The sequence below is a fragment of the Notolabrus celidotus genome, chromosome 19, assembly GCF_009762535.1.
Source record: "Notolabrus celidotus isolate fNotCel1 chromosome 19, fNotCel1.pri, whole genome shotgun sequence".
In the NCBI taxonomy this organism is placed as follows: domain Eukaryota; kingdom Metazoa; phylum Chordata; class Actinopteri; order Labriformes; family Labridae; genus Notolabrus; species Notolabrus celidotus.
The window spans coordinates 1,406,816-1,422,575 of NC_048290.1; the positions used below are offsets into that span (position 1 = coordinate 1,406,816).

General features: G+C 44.4%; 1 protein-coding gene across 2 annotated transcripts in view; it reads right to left on the reverse strand.

The window, feature by feature from the left end:
- Nucleotides 1–13,951, reverse strand: part of LOC117830745 (metal transporter CNNM4) — a 30,341-nt gene extending 16,390 nt beyond the window's left edge. Inside the window, exons 1-2 of one of the 2 annotated variants that reach the window (XM_034709007.1) lie at nt 12,448–13,951; nt 1,737–1,880 (exon numbers count right to left, since the gene is read on the reverse strand). In XM_034709007.1, coding sequence (XP_034564898.1) covers nt 1,737–1,880; nt 12,448–13,951 — 1,648 coding nt within the window. The remainder of the gene's footprint in view (nt 1–1,736; nt 1,881–12,447) is intronic. The other variant, XM_034709008.1, reaches the window with a different exon arrangement.
- Nucleotides 13,952–15,760: the final 1,809 nt, after the last annotated feature.

Sequence of the window (15,760 nt, forward strand, 5' to 3'; positions counted from 1 at the left end):
GTCAGGTCTCACTGATGTGTTTCACGCACATGGATGATACCAGACCGGACCATGTCTGGGTTTTCTTTCAGTCTGTTTAAGAACTCAACTTCATTATCGGTCCATCTGTCTGCGTTATTTTTCCATTTTAAGAATTTTAAGATCTTTTATCAGCTAACGTTTACAGTGGGATTTAAAAATGGCGGTTGGTAAACTCAACATTCTGGGAAAGTGGCCTTCCTGACACAGGACCTAATAAAGGTTCCTCTAAACAGAGTTCTAGGAACCAAAATAGTCCATATCCAAGAGCGCTGTGGGCCTCCGACCATATTATCTGCACAGGGAGATCTCACATGTCATACTGGTACGGCGTCCAACGTTCTCAACGCTGCCATAGCCAGACTCCAGACAGACCACCAGAGCGCCCTCTTCCTGATCTCTGGGAACTTCAACCATGTCTTTATTTTCTACAGAGCTTATTATTGTATCTGTATAACTTATTGTGTATAGAGCAACTGTAATGATTGAATTTCCCCCCCTGGGATAAATAAAGTATTTCTGATTCTGGATCCTGCTGTGTGGAATCAATAAAAAAGGGGGGATGGTTCCTACAGTTCCTGGAACTAAGAACAAGTTCCTGCGGTTTGAAACAGACAGTGACAGAGAAACTGTAGGAGGCGGGGTGGGACCAGCTGCTGTGTGTTTGCTAACCTGTAACCTAAAAACAGAATGAATGGAGGATGTAGGGTAGGAGGAATGGGGCTTGAGAGGAGTTCCATAACACCATAAAAGTCACACCTTGGGACGCCAATGTTACGCCATGTTTTGGTGTTTGTTGTGAAAGGTCTTGTGGAGGTCTTATTCTTATGCCTTGTACAAAGAGAGCACAGTTTACCAAGTCAAATTCCTTGTATGTTCAAGCATACCTGGCCAATAACGCTGATTCTGATTCTGATTCTGAAAGTACGATGACGGCGATTCTCGTTACAAAGGTGCATTTGGACCAAGAATCCCGGGGTCTTTTAGCCCCCAGAACTACTTTCCCCTGAACTAAAAGGTTCCTGTACCCCCATTGTTGTCTGCGTTTCGACCGCGGGCTGAAGTCCCGGGTAGATTGTGTAAATCAGGACAGTGCCGTATGGAGAAAAAAATCTTAAATAATAATATTTTGAAATCTTAATAAAAACTAAACCAGCTTGCATTCCCAGGAACTCAATCTGTGTTTCAACAGCTGTGTAAACTCCACAAACACTGACACGTTCAACCAAAAGTCCCAGGACCTTTGAAAAGTACTATCCCCCAAGCAGGGGCTTTTCATGGGGAGACTATTTACCCCTGAACTAAATTTAGACCCTGGTTCCTCTGGTTGAAACGCACGTAGTTAAGGGGTAAAGTTCCTGCAGTGGAAAAACACCTAAAGGGACACTTTTGTCGGCCATTATAGATGAGTTCAGGGACTAATTTGGGCCGGTTGATGCGCCTCTATTGGCCTCCATATGAGCTGTTTTCTACCACACAACCTAAGCTAGCTCAAACCGGATTGGTCGACACCACCAGGCAGCCTCGTACCACGCAGGAGTTTCCTTCAAACCTTAAAGAGGAACCTTATCAAGACCAATCTGACGCTCTCAGAGGGGTTTATGTTCTGTTAAACATCCAGAGGATATCAGTGTGTCTGCCTCCCGTGTGTGTGTTTGTGTTCCAGGCTGTGACTTCTGTATCTGTGCCAGACCCGGCAGCAGGACGCGCTGACTCACTGTAGAGGTCAGACTCATCCAGGATCTCCGACTTGATTATCTCCTCGATGACGTCCTCCAGCGTCACCAATCCCAGCACCTCGTAGAACGGATCTCCCTCCCCTTCGTTGTTCACCTTCTGGACGATGGCCAGGTGGGATTTACCTGCAGGGGGGGAGAGAGGTCAAAGGTTACCAGAGGGACACAACCAGCTGTGAAATCATACATCAGTGTTTTTATCGTTTTCACACCCTCCTGAAAACGTCCCACAGAGCGTTCAGAGGAATCTGTCAGGAAAGTAGGACAGCATGAGAGAGGAAGAGAAGAAGAAGAAGAAGAAGAAGAAGAGGAAGGTTTGATGCTGGTGTTCGATCTGTCAGTGGATTTATCCCGACCGCTGGGAGGACAGATTGAAGCCTTAAAATAGCCCAGACTGGACTAAGAGCTTTGAAGAGAAAGGAGCAGGAAGAGGAGCCAAAACCAGATAAGAGGGAGAGGAGAGGGCTGAGAAGAAAGAGAGATGGATGTGTGGAGGAGAATCAGCAGATTAATCCTCTCCTGGCTCTGTTTGTCTCATTAAAAAAACCTAGATTTTGTTGCTTCTGTCGCTGGCTGGGTTTGGAGGTGATGTAAGAACAGAGGCGGCTGCCAGAGTCCGCTGAGTGGAGACATTTTATCCGCTGAGCAGGAAGCTGTCACACTCATTCGGCCTGAGGACGACACCTTCAGCTATTCCTGTCTTTGTCAGAGAAGCTGCTGTGTCATCGTGTGTGTGCAGAGACTGAAAGTACCAAAACATGTAAATAATGTCAGGCCAGGCCCCGGGTGAGTCCTAACCTCCACCAGAGACGTCCAACTGGGGCACTGACTCAATCTAAGGTAGCATCACAGCTACATATAAGTCAGTTTGACCGTTAGGCTAACCGTTACTTTTTATCAACTGGAAACTTTAGCTTCCATTAGATTGAGTTTTATTAAACATCGGCATTTTCGAGTTGCCTGACTTCACAGCAGGACCGAAGCACAGTGACGGCAGACAACTCAGTTCTTGTTAGCCCAAATGGTTCCAAGAAGAGCCGTTTGAATCGACTCTTGTTCACCAAAATGGTTCTAAGAAAAAACGTTTGGGAGCCATTCGAATCGGTTCTTGTTAGCCCAAATGGTTCCAAGAAGAGCCGTTTGAATCGACTCATTAGCCAAATAGTTCTAAGAAGAGCCTTTTGGGAGCTGTTTGAATCGGCTCTTGTTAGCCAAAATGGTTCTAAGGAGAGCCGTATGAATCGGTTCTTGTTAGCCAAAATGGTTCTAAGAAGAGTCGTTTGAATCGGCTCTTGTTCGCCAAAATGGTTCTAAGAAGAGTCGTTTGAATCAGCTCTTGTTCGCCAAAATTGTTCTAAGAAAAAACGTTTGGGAGCCATATGAATCAGTTCTTGTTAGCCCAAATGGTTCTAAGAAGAGTCGTTTGAATCAGCTCTTGTTCGCCAAAATGGTTCTAAGAAGATCCGTTTGAATCGGTTCTTGTTAGCCAAAATGGTTCTAAGAAGAGCCGTTTGAATCGGCTCTTGTTAGCCAAAATGGTTCTAAGAAGAGCCGTTTGAATCGGTTCTTGTTAGCCAAAATGGTTCTAAGAAGAGCCGTTTGGGAGCTGTTTGAATCGGCTCTTGTTCGCCAAAATGGTTCTAGGAAGAGCCGTTTGGGAGCTGTTTGAATCGGCTCTTGTTAGCCAAAATGGTTCTAAGAAGAGCCGTTTGAATCGGCTCTTGTTCGCCAAAATGGTTCTAGGAAGAGCCGTTTGGGAGCTGTTTGAATCGGCTCTTGTTAGCCAAAATGGTTATAGGAAGAGCCGTTTGAATCGGCTCTTGTTCGCCAAAATGGTTCGAAGAAGAGCCGTTTGGGAGCCGTTTGAATTTGCTCGTTAGCCAAAATGTGGAAGGGTTGTCTGGGAATCGTTCGAGCCGATCGTGCAGAGCCAAATGGTTCAAATCCCTAAAATGAGCCTGAATTCTCATCACTAGGTGCATCTACAGAAGAGCAGTTTACCTGAGAAAGAAGAATGATCCAAACTCTGCTCTTAGAGCTTTTTGTAAATCTGAAGTGATCCGTGGATCTTTATGGATATGACGTGTTTAGATTCATCTTTAACTTGTCTTACAAGAGGGGTCCGTTTCCGTAGCAGCAGGAAGGGTGGGACTGTTGGACTTTCACGTTAACCTCCATCAACTTTAAACAGAATTCTGAGTTTAACTATCAAAGTTAATATCTGATTAAAATAAACACGTTTATTTCTGCTGTAAAAATCTGTTGAACATGCATGTTAATGGGGATTCCTCTGCTTTTGCACACAGCCTCAAGTGGACACTCGAGGAACTGCAGTTCTTTGCACTTCCACCCTGGTTTCATTTCTCAGCAGTGGAAGCTCACACGTGATCATCAGGAATAATTAAGGGCATGGATTGACACACAAACGGGGTCATTGTATCTGTTTGCCAGGAGGCTTAAGGCCCGCCTCAGATCCACTTCTAGATTAGCCGGAAGTCAGCTGGAGTCAGGCTACCTCCATCTTTGGGCTTCATGGCGCCTCTACAGGAAGCTGTTAGTGACGTCACGGTGACTACGCCCATAAACAGGCTGGAGTTTAAGACGAGCTGAACTGTCATCCAAAGATTACATTTCTGCAGATCACATTCAGCATCTGTTCTGGATTTATGTCTAATATTTAACTTTTAACATGACTTCTACCTGAGAGCGAGCCCGTCGTCACATCCCTGAGAACAGCTGCTGGAGCTGAGGATGAGTGGAGATGCTAAGCTGCAGGAGGAGCTTCATCTTTAGAAACACAGCTGAGCTGAAGGCAGACGGAGAGCTGCACCGAGTTACAGCATGAAGAGAGCAGAGACTCTGCAGTGACGTCAGGCTCACAGAACCAGCTCTGTGTGTGTGTGTGTGTGTGTGTGTGTGTGTGTGTGTGTGTGTGTGTGTGTGTGTGTGTGTGTGTGTGTGTCTCTAATGATGACTCATCCTCACTGCTAACATGTCAGCACTGAACAGAACTGGGCCTGTGAGCGCTGCTTGTACAGTCAGCATTGTGTGTAACAGACACTGACAGGATGACTCACTCTCCTCTTTAACATCAGCATCATCATCAGCTGACCGTGTGACCTCTGACCTCCCAGCACAGACAGGTCAGAGGTCACGGTCAGCTGTCCTGCAGCGGTTAGCCGCTAGCTTCAGCAGAATGAAAACATCAGCTGACAGGAGGGAGTGACCTTGAGTCTGACGGGAACTTTTTCTGCTCTGTGGTTTTTAATGTCTTTGTCATTTATGATGAGACAGGAAATCTGTTTGACAGCTGGTCTGAAGTGAGCTCTATTAAAGCATCAAACAGGGTTTTCATGACATCTCTTTATGCACAGTTAATGTATTTTAAAAACAGTTCATATAAAGATAGAGAGAGTAACATGCAGAGTAATCCAGGATGAATATCATGCAGCATTAAGACAGGCTTCTTAATGATTCCTCTCTTGCATTTCATCCTACTGTCCTGCACTTTACATCACGCCTGCTTCTGAACAGGTTTATAATTTTGCAGAAGTTATAACTCTTAAAACTGGAATGATGTCATGCAATGCTGAATCAACGCTGAGCTGCAATCGTTCAAGTGAAGATTAGAGCTGCATGAATCAAAACAGCATATTTGAGAAGCTGATATTTCTGTTAAAAAACTGCATGATGACAGGATGCTGAAGAAATGTAGACCTGCAGAGACATCAGGTCTGACCAGTCAGTGATCTCTTCTAAATCTCTTCTTAAAACATACTTTTATCGTCAAGCCTTTCCTGATTTTATCTGACTTTTATTTATTTTTATTTTTATTTTTGGGACTTTTTCACCTTTATTGACAGGACAGCTGAAGAGAGACAGGAGATGAGGGGAGCAGAGAGAGGGGGAGGACATGCAGCAGATGATCGACCGGCCAGGAGTCGAACCAGCGACCTCTGCAAAGAGAACTATAGCCTTGATACGTGAGGCGCTTAGACCACTAACCCACCAGCACCCAAATTGTATTTAATTTTAACCATTTTAAAGGTGACATATCATGCAAAATGTTCTATTTAATGGTTTTCTACCTGAAATCTGTGTCCCTGTCTACAAACCCCCTGAAAAGTAAAAGACTCCATTCTGCCCCTGTTCTGATTTCTCCACCTTTCTGTAAATGTGTGCTGAAACCAGCCGTTTCAGTTTTCAGTGTTTTTCATACGTCACAACGCCATCCGGTCTGTAACAGGAAGTCAGAGCTCGGAGCTTGTTCAGCCCATAGACTGTATAAAATACAACTCAACCCCTCCTCCGTTTTTCATTCCCTGCACACCTGTGTGCTAACAAGGAGCTTAGGAGGGAGGCATGCTAGTTGTAGGCTGTCTTAATAAACACAAAGGTCGCTTTGACTCCCCACGTCTGCAGATTTGAAGATCTAGTGGATGATTTTTAAGTGCTATTGCTAATTAGCATAGCCACATAGCTACATGTTCATAGCTGTAGCTGTGTACCAAGACACACGTCGACATACTGACAAATAAAACAACAAGAAACACTAAATCTGTGACCAATGGTTCAGAAAGGTCCTGCTGCAGAGGTCGGTTTTACTCCCCACGTCTGCAGATTTGAAGATCTAGTGGATGATTTTTAGTTTTCATGGATAAGTGCTAGCGCTAGTTAGCATAGCCACATAGCTACATGTTGGTAGCTGTGTACCAAGACACACGTCGACATACTGACAAATAAAACAACAAGAAACACTAAATCTGTGACCAATGGTTCAGAAAGGTCCTGCTGCAGGCGCCTCTCCATCAGGATCAGATTCTGGATCAGATTCTGAGGGTTGAAGTAACGTGGGTCTGTGAGCAGCCGTGTATATTCAGCCAACATGTAAACATTAGATCAACGTGCCGGACAGCCGAGGCCACACCCACTTCCTGAGGGGGCGTGGTCAGAGAGAAAACAGACTGTTCTGAGGAGGACTGAAGAAGAGGGTTTTTCAGGCAGACCAAAATCTGATTTCAAAGTGTTTTTTTGAGCATAAACTTTAAAGACATGTTTTGGGGACCTCTTAGACCAATATATATTGATGAAAAAAGCCTGATATGTCCCCTTTAAGGAATATATCTTATAAGAATATTACTCCTTTAGAGTTCTTTTATCTTGCCTTGTGTGTTTTTATGAACTGCTTGTTTTATTTTGCTGCTCATGTGAAGCTCTTTGTAACTTTCATTCTTCTTCTACAGATTTAAGAAAACTTGTAATTTGAAGCTTGAGGAGTTCAGGTTTCCACTAAAAGGCTCAGTGAAATCATTTCATGTTAATTGGGATCCTTTTTGAACTATTCTGTAGATCTCTCCTTGGAGCTGGAGGACTGATATCTTAACTTACTATTTGTTATCTATTTTATTTAATACGTGCATTCTATTTTAATATTAGTTTTTCCCATGTACTTATTATCATTATTATTTGATTTTTTGTTGTTGTTCTTGTTGTAGTTGTTGAATGGCCTTGTAATGGGTGGTGGGTGGGAAAGGGATGTTTATTCTATATTTTCATACCTTATGTTGTTTATCACACTGTCTGTCTAAAATGTTGAAAATCTTCTATAAATAAAGCTGAAAAAAAAAGGGTGATTTTTTTTGCCAACAAGATTTGAATCTTCCTTATTGGTGAAGAAATGAATCCTGCAAACAGGATTATTTCTGCTCATCATGACGTAGATAATGATCAGGATACCTGATGAAACATTTCCTGCAGATTAAATCAGGATATAAAGAAGCTGCAGGAGGTTTTGGCTCAGTGTTTGCTGGCACACACTGATGTCTAACAAACTGTGAGAGTACACATTTTTTGCAGCTGCTTTCTGCAGCAATGTGAGGGACAGTATCCTGAAAACACGGCCGTGAAGATGACGTGATGAAGCAGAAATGTGACCACTAAGGAGGACAGTCTGAGTTATCTAATTTGTAGAAGTTTGCATGTTTGTATGCATCATATCTTCTGCTTTGTTCATCTGTTTGTAAAGTTTGTAATAACATCTTCATTTTGAGTTGATTGCATCAGAAGTGCTTCAAAAAGCTGCATGTGAGTGTGATGATACTGAATAATGAAGGATGAATTATGAGCCTGCTCCTCCATCAGCACTCAGGTGAAGACACTCAGGTCATCTTATAAAAACAGGACTTTAAAGGCGTGTCTGAATCTGTTTCCTGCAGGAGGACATGATGCTCCTGCTCGCTCTCCCAGCTGCAGAGCGACAGAAAAGGAAGCGTTTGCATTCTTTAAATCTGAAAAGAACAACGCAGCGTTCTGTCTGCGCTGCCCTTTGTTCCTCTGCTTTGTTCCTCTGCTTTTTTCCCCTGCTTTGTTCCCCTGCTTTGTTCCTCTGCTTTGTTCCCCTGCTTTGATCCGATCGCGAAGCAAAGCATCTGATATCTGCAAATAGACTCCGTTATCATCGTAATGAGCTTTGTTTCACCGCAGCTCTGACGCTGTTGTGATCACAGCAGCTTTGTATTTACGGTGTGGCTATCAGCGCTGAGATTTCCCACGCTAATCCCCCGCGCCTGAATGTGCAGATTTTCATCCCATCAAAGGTTACACATGCAGAGGCTCATTTCACTGATTAGTTCCTGCTCAGAGGGAAGACGATCAGCGGCGGCAGCGGCTGCAGCGATGACGGGAATAAAAACCTGCTGCAGGATTAGACCGCACACGGATGAAGCCAATAAATAAAACATCACGAGAGGAGGCGACCTGGCGGATTGTTTACTGGGCTGTTAAACACAACACGCTGAGAGCTCGTGGTCGGGCTGTGGTGGACACAGAACCCTCACGTCTGTTTGTTCTTCAAGTATTTCATATCAGGAGTCACATTAAAGATGATCAGCAGACATGATGAGCATCAGTTCATGAGTTTAAACAACAAATTAATCACTTCAGATTTTAAAGGTGGATATTTCTGTCCTTCCTTGGGATAAACTACAGTGATGGAGGATTTAGGAACAAAATTCAAGGGTTTGAGGTTTGACCTTGGTTCAAGAAGAAGGTTAACGAAAATCTGAAAGCTGAATTTAGGACGATTGTGATCGGGCTCAAGTTTTTTGACATCATTTTTTGAGTTGTTTGCTTTTATTTGAAGCCAGTTTTGATCCTGAATTAGCTACAGCCACGATAAAAACTAACCTGCAGCCATCTTCTGGCAGCAATTCTGCAACAAATGTGGATTAAGATGGAAAAGTTAAGGCAAAGTTGAACTCTCTGCAAGTTTTTCTCAATTTTTTCATCTTTTGAGTTACACGGTTGGTGAAAACCCGACTTCTTCTAAGTCTTTAAAGAGTCTTCTTTATTTCGACATGGACCTGTCCTTCCACCCACCGTTATGGGGAATGTAAGATCTATATATGATAAGGTGGACCAGCTAACCCAGCACCAGAGTAGCATCATGCTAACAGAGCTAACACCGGACACCAACGCCACATTGGAAGGATTTCACCTGCTGTGGGCGGACAGGATACAGGAGAGCAAGACTGAACTAACTGGGGAAGAAGGCCAGCTCAGTCCTGGACCCTGTGGAGGTGGTGGCTGACAGGAGGATTATGGCCAATCTGTCGTCTCTGATGAACATTTCTTTTCCTGTACATATTCTTGTTAAATTCTTGTTCTGTACACCTTCTTGTTTGCTGCTGTAACTCCATGAATTTCCCCGTTGTGGGACGAATAAAGGAGGATCTTATCTTATCTTCTTCTGGGGCGCCGTTGGCCTGGCGGTCTGGGCGCGCGCCCCATATGCAGAGGCTATAGCCCTCGTCGCAGGTTCTATTTCAACCCTCTACCATTTCCTGCATGTCTTCCCCCGCTCTCTACTCCCCACATTTCCTGTCTCTCTTCAGCTGTCCTATCCATTAAAGGCAAAAATGCCCCAAATAATCTGACTTAAAAAAAAAAGAAGAGTCTTCTTTTGAAATATAAAACACTTCCCATCGGTCTCAGCAACAAATACTTCATGTGGTTTAGATCAGGGGTTCCCAAAGTGTGGGTCAGGACCCCCTGGGGGGTTGCGAGACACAAATGGGGGATCATGAGATGTCTTCCAGAATGTTCTTTTGTTAATTATCTAAAAATAGTACATTTTAGTCATCATAGTAAAAAATATTGACACAAATAGTAGCTAACCTTGAAATAAAACCTTGAAAATAGAAAGTGTAATGAGTTTTCTGCCTTTCTTTGTTTCCAGATGACTCCTAAGTTTAGAGTTAGTGAACAGTGAATGATCTAAAGCATCAGCAGCAGCAGGTTCATTCATAACACACAGGAAACACAGACACATGCTCATATAGGGAGGGTCATTTTCTGCAGACCAGCTAAATGAAGACACATTAAATCACTTTGAGGGACAGTGGGGGTCACCAGTCTTTGGGATCTATATTTTGGGGGTCGCAGGCTGAAAAGTTTGGGAACTCTTGGTTTAGATCATTTGATGAAACAACTTGAGAACCTCTGGATTAGATGTCTTGAACACTCATTGATTAAAGCTCTGAACTAGAGAACACCTCAGCCCACTCTGACCCGACCTGCATCAGCTCATGTCGTCTTTTCGGATTGATTGTGAGATTTCTCGCTTGTTTACACGTTCCTTCACGGCTTAGGATTGAGGTTTTTTTTCTGTGTTGGACCCTAAACAGGGTTTCCCCGGGAGGTTTAAAGGGGCTGGCAGCTTTACACCTCCTTCAATAAAGCCCTCCATCAAGGGAGCTGCCAGCCTTTGATGGAGGGAAGGGACGAGTGTCTGATATCAGTCCACACAATGAGGGGACAGGTTGTTCTCAGAGCGGCTGGTTTTCTGCAGAGCGTTCATGTTGTTTCCTCAAATCAGCCCCTCCTCTGAATAACTCTCAGCTTTAACATCATCAGGATGGATGATTGTTTAAATTCACTCACTACAGCTGTTGTGATTAAAGAAAGGAGGGGAAGAGACATAAGCTGCTGCAAAAATGGACACTTAAAGCAGCAATGTCCGATATTTACATGAAGCTACTGCTGAAGACTGCAGTTCCTTTAGTGTCCACTAGAGGCTGGCTCTGAGAGTGGGCGAATCCCCATTATGTCTCATAATAAAAGGCCCCACTCTGCAGCGTCATTTAACATGTTCACACCCTGATTCAATACATACCTTATTTCTTTTATGCGCCCTCACTTTAGGGGAAAGTTTTTACTTCATTGATCTGTTTTTAATTTTGTTTGGCTAAAAGTGTAACCTTCATTTGCATAATTAGGGGCGTGGCTTAGCTGACAGACAGGTGGTTGACATCATCAGCCTTCAAAACAGGTGACGCCACAGAGACCACACCCATGTTTTCACCATAGACTGTATAAATAAAGGACGTAGTATCCATGACCTCACCCATCTGTTTCTGAAGCGCTGTTTTGAGGCCAATCGGCGGCGGCGGCCATATTGCTGCTGTGGAGCCAGTGTGACATAAAGAGGCGGGCTTTGAGCCTCCTAGCCAACAGCTACAGTGTTCCCGCCTGTCAATCAAGTCAGCTGTGCCTCTCATTGGAAGACTTGTAATCTTAATACAGTGTCCTCGTACAGTGTGTGCCGATCCAGACATGAGCTATCCAGACTACACTCGTCTTTTGAACCAGACTGTAAACATGTTTATTTCTGCTGTAAAGATCGGCTTCTTTGAATTGGTGTGTATGTGGTTTCTGGTACTTCCAGAGCCAGCCTCTAGTGGACACTCGATGAACTGCAGTTTTAGCACTTTCGCATAGGACTCATATTTTTAGACCGGAGGTTGCCGCTTGGACTGAATGGAGATCCCTTTGATTTTGGAGACAGCCTCTAGTGGACATTCGAGGTACTGCAGTTTTTTTTTAACACTTCAGCATTGGCTTCACTTTTCAGCACAGGAGGTTGCTGCTTGATTCTACATTTTAAGACCTCTTGAGAAGGGCTGACGTGGAAGAAAACTGACTGCACATGCAAGACTAAAAACCAATGCATGCCCAGGGAGCAGAGTTATTCAAAGCTGTGCTTCTACTTCAGTATCCTTGTTTAAAATACATATCTAGAAATAAATCTCTCATGCTTCCCAGCTTTCTGAAGATAAACTTCCAAAAAAATAAGATTTTAAGGACCTTAAAAAACTTTTTTAACTTCCTCCAAACTGCTACAAAAAGCTGCAAACTGACCGTTCCTGTGTAACTTCTTCATTCTACTATTTAAGGCCTGTCTTGTTTTTGTTTATCATCTCATGTCCTGGCTTTATTGCACAATGTGTGCACTTGTTTCTAGTAATCAACAAGTTAAAAATGTCATGCTAAATATTCTCTGTAATAATCCAGAGCTGCTCTGCTGTTTCAATAAAGTTTAATGAGAGTTAAAAGTGAACAAGCAGCTTCTCTCAGCTGTGTATTTGTTGCATTGTGCATCACTTGTTTTGTTGTTTGCATGTTGTGTGTGTTTTTAAAGCTGGCTGATTTTCCATCAATCAATAGATCTGATCGATACAGACCGAGCTGCTGGGGGAGGAAGAGGAGGATGAAGAGGAGAGAGAGAGAAGAGGGGGACTAGAACAAAGTGAAAGTGTGTGAGGCTGAAAACAAACAAACAAACAAACAAACAAACAACCTGTGAAAGAAGATTCCTGTATGATAATAAACACGCACATGCGCAGTAAGCACGCACCTTTCTTGAACTCCTCCAGCATGGCGTCCAGTTTGGTGTCATGGAACACAAAGTGGACCGGGTGGTTGTAGAACTTGGTGATGGTCTTCAGGGTGGTGCAGTCATCCGGGTCCACGAAGGCCAGGTCCTTCACGTACAGGATGTCCACGATGTTGGACCTCTCCTCGTCGTAGACCGGGATGCGCGTGTATCCGCTCTCCATGATCTCTGACATGGTGTTAAAGTCCAGAACCGCGTCCGCCTGGATCATGAAGCAGTTCCCTATGGGGGTCATGACGTCCTCCACAGTCTTGGTCCTGAGCTCCAAGGCGCCCTGGATCATGTTGAGCTCCTCCTTGACCAGGTCGTTGTAGGGCTCCGTCACCTTCAGCATCTCCACCAGCTTCTCCCGGTTGTAGACGGTCCCGATCTCCTGACCCAGCAGGACGTCCAGGAGCTTACTGACCGGGAACGAGACCGGGAAGGTGAGGAACATGAAGAACTTGGTGACCATGATGGTGTTGGCTCCCACAGCCAGACCATGACGCGAGCACAGCGCCTGAGGGACTATCTCCCCAAAGATCACAATCCCTATAGTGGAGGCCACCACAGCCCCCAGACCGGATCCGATCAGGTCGTCTAGGAGGATGGTGAGGGTGGTGTTCACGAGCACGTTCCCGAGCAGCAGAGAGCACAGCAGGTAGTTCCCTTTGCTGCGGATGGGCTCGATCTTCCGCGCGTCCTTCTTCTCCTTGTCGGTGCCGCAGCTCTGCACGATGCGCAGCTCCATGGGGTCCAGAGCCATGAGGCCCAGGTTCAGACCACTGAACATCCCAGAGAGGACCAGCAGGCAGCAGATGAGGATGAGCTGCAGCCACAGAGGCAGCATAGACTTCTTCTCCTCCACCACCAGCACCCTGCCGTCGCTGTCCCCCAGCAGCACCCACCTGCTGCCGCCCGCCTGCACCGTGCACACCGCGTACTCCTTCTGCGGCTCGCTCTTACGCAGCGGCTTCACGCGCACGGTGAGCAGCCCGGACGAGCCTCTGTTGCTCACGTTCATGAAGGTCCCGATGCTGATGTCCTTGGTGAAGTCAACACAAGTCCTGTCCGGGGCATCCACCATCATGCCGCTGCCTCCCCTCGCAGCAGCCACCGCCTCCCCTCCTTCCTCCTCCTCCTCTTCCTCCTGCCCTCCCTGGTCACCCTCTGAGATCTCCGTGAAGCGGATCTGCGTCCAGGTGCCCGAGTGGAGCTGCACCCCGTAAAACCGGAGCTGCACGGAGCTCTCCTCAGTCACCTGGATGACACCGTCGTCATTGGTGCTGGCCGGCTTGTCGCTCCTCTCCAGCCGCATGCCGATCACCTGGCTGCCGCTGCCGCTGCTGCCGCCGCCGGACCCAGCTGATGCCGCTGATGCCGCTGCTGCCGCAGCCGCCGCCTCCGTGCGCCCCCCGAGCGCGCTCCACAGGCAGAGAACCAGAGTGAGAATATAACCCTGCTGCCCGCTCCATTCTGTCGCCATGTTTGTTTCACTGCTCGGCGACCTGGGGGCTGACGTCATTTACTCATGTCCGAGCAGCTCCGCCCCCCTGCCGGCCCATCACACACACCAACACACACACACATGAACACACACTCCCATTATCACCGCCTACCGGACAGTGACAGGTAGAGCTAATAAACAAACACACACTCCTCTGTCTCTCTCTCTCTCTCACACACACATTCTGCAGTTTACCGCGTGGGCTCACTTTTGGTGCTGCAGCAGGGGGGGAGGTAAACACCCTCCCAAATTTGCATGCACTCTGCGTCACCCCCTCCCTCCCCTCTTCCCCCCTCCCTCCCCTCTTGTTATTGTCTGTCAGGCTCGGGGCAATGCGGCACACAGCGCGTGGATGCTGCTGCTGCTGCTGCTGCTGCTGCTGTGGACAGCGGGTTTATGGTCCAACTGCATCCGGAGCCAGCTGCTGTTATGTAAAGGCACATGGCATCTGTGCACCCCAGACCTCACCCCCTCCTCCCCCCTCTCCTCCCCTCATCCTCATCCTGCACCATCATCCCGCATCCCTCTGGCACAGAGCCCGGTGTGGAGCGAGCTGCAGACTCTCAGCTGAGTGTGGTCCAGAGAGGCTCGTGCACAGTTTTCACAACAATTAACATTAATTATAATAAAACACATTTAATGTAATGATGTCATGATTATCACTCTGCAGATATTATTAGCTCCTTATAGTCAGTGATCTGCAGTTATGTAATACAGACATGTCTCTCTGCTGTGCTTGCTTGCACTGCAGCGCCCCCTAGTGGTCAGAACACCTATTAAAAAAAACATTCAATTAATTAATTAATTTTTAATTACTGTATTAAATTGTATTAACTGGCTTGTATTGACTCTCTTGACTGCTGCTGGCATTATAATGCATAATATACTGTATTATATAATTATCTTTGTGATATTATATAATGTTAGATTACATTATTATTGTAACTACAACTCCAGTCATATTACATACAAATATTTATATTTATTTATTGTCATTACCAACCATAATCACACCATGTCAACCTGTCACTACTGAATCATTTTTAATACTGCCTGTAATTACTGCTATTTAATCTAAAGTCCATTGTAACATTGTATATATTTAAATTGTATTCTAGCTTTATTTATCTATTTTTATTTTTAATTATTTTATTTTACTTATTGAAACTTCTTCTTGATTGTACTTGTGTCTCGGCTGCTGTAACAACTGAATCAATAAGGTAATATCTTATCTTAACTGGTAACATTACATTAAACTTAAATTTATGTATAATTTTGTATTATATTATGTTAAAGTATGTGATATGATATGTAATATTTAAATATTACGTTATGTGTTCTATTTTATCCAATTAAATTATGACATGTTAAACAATATATATTTTAATTTTTGTTTTATTTTTTATTATTATATTATATTAAATTGTATTTATTTATATTTGATTAAATCACATAATTTTATTTTATTTAATATTGTATTATATCAAATAATATTACGTTGATTTATTATTTTATATCACATAAAATCATCTTGCTTTACCTTTTATTTCTTTTAATTATGGAATATTTTATTCTTATTTATATTTTATTGTTTTATTCTGTATATTAAGATTTAACTTTGTATCACACACACTCTTTTCTTTATCAGGTAGCTCAATCCTTCACAATTTAATGCACAACTCTACAACATATCTGCCTCAGGAACACGAGTCTGCTGTCAATAAGAGCTGAACTTCAAGTGCAATTTTTATTTCCATGTTTATAATAATACCTCAGAAAAACATGCAA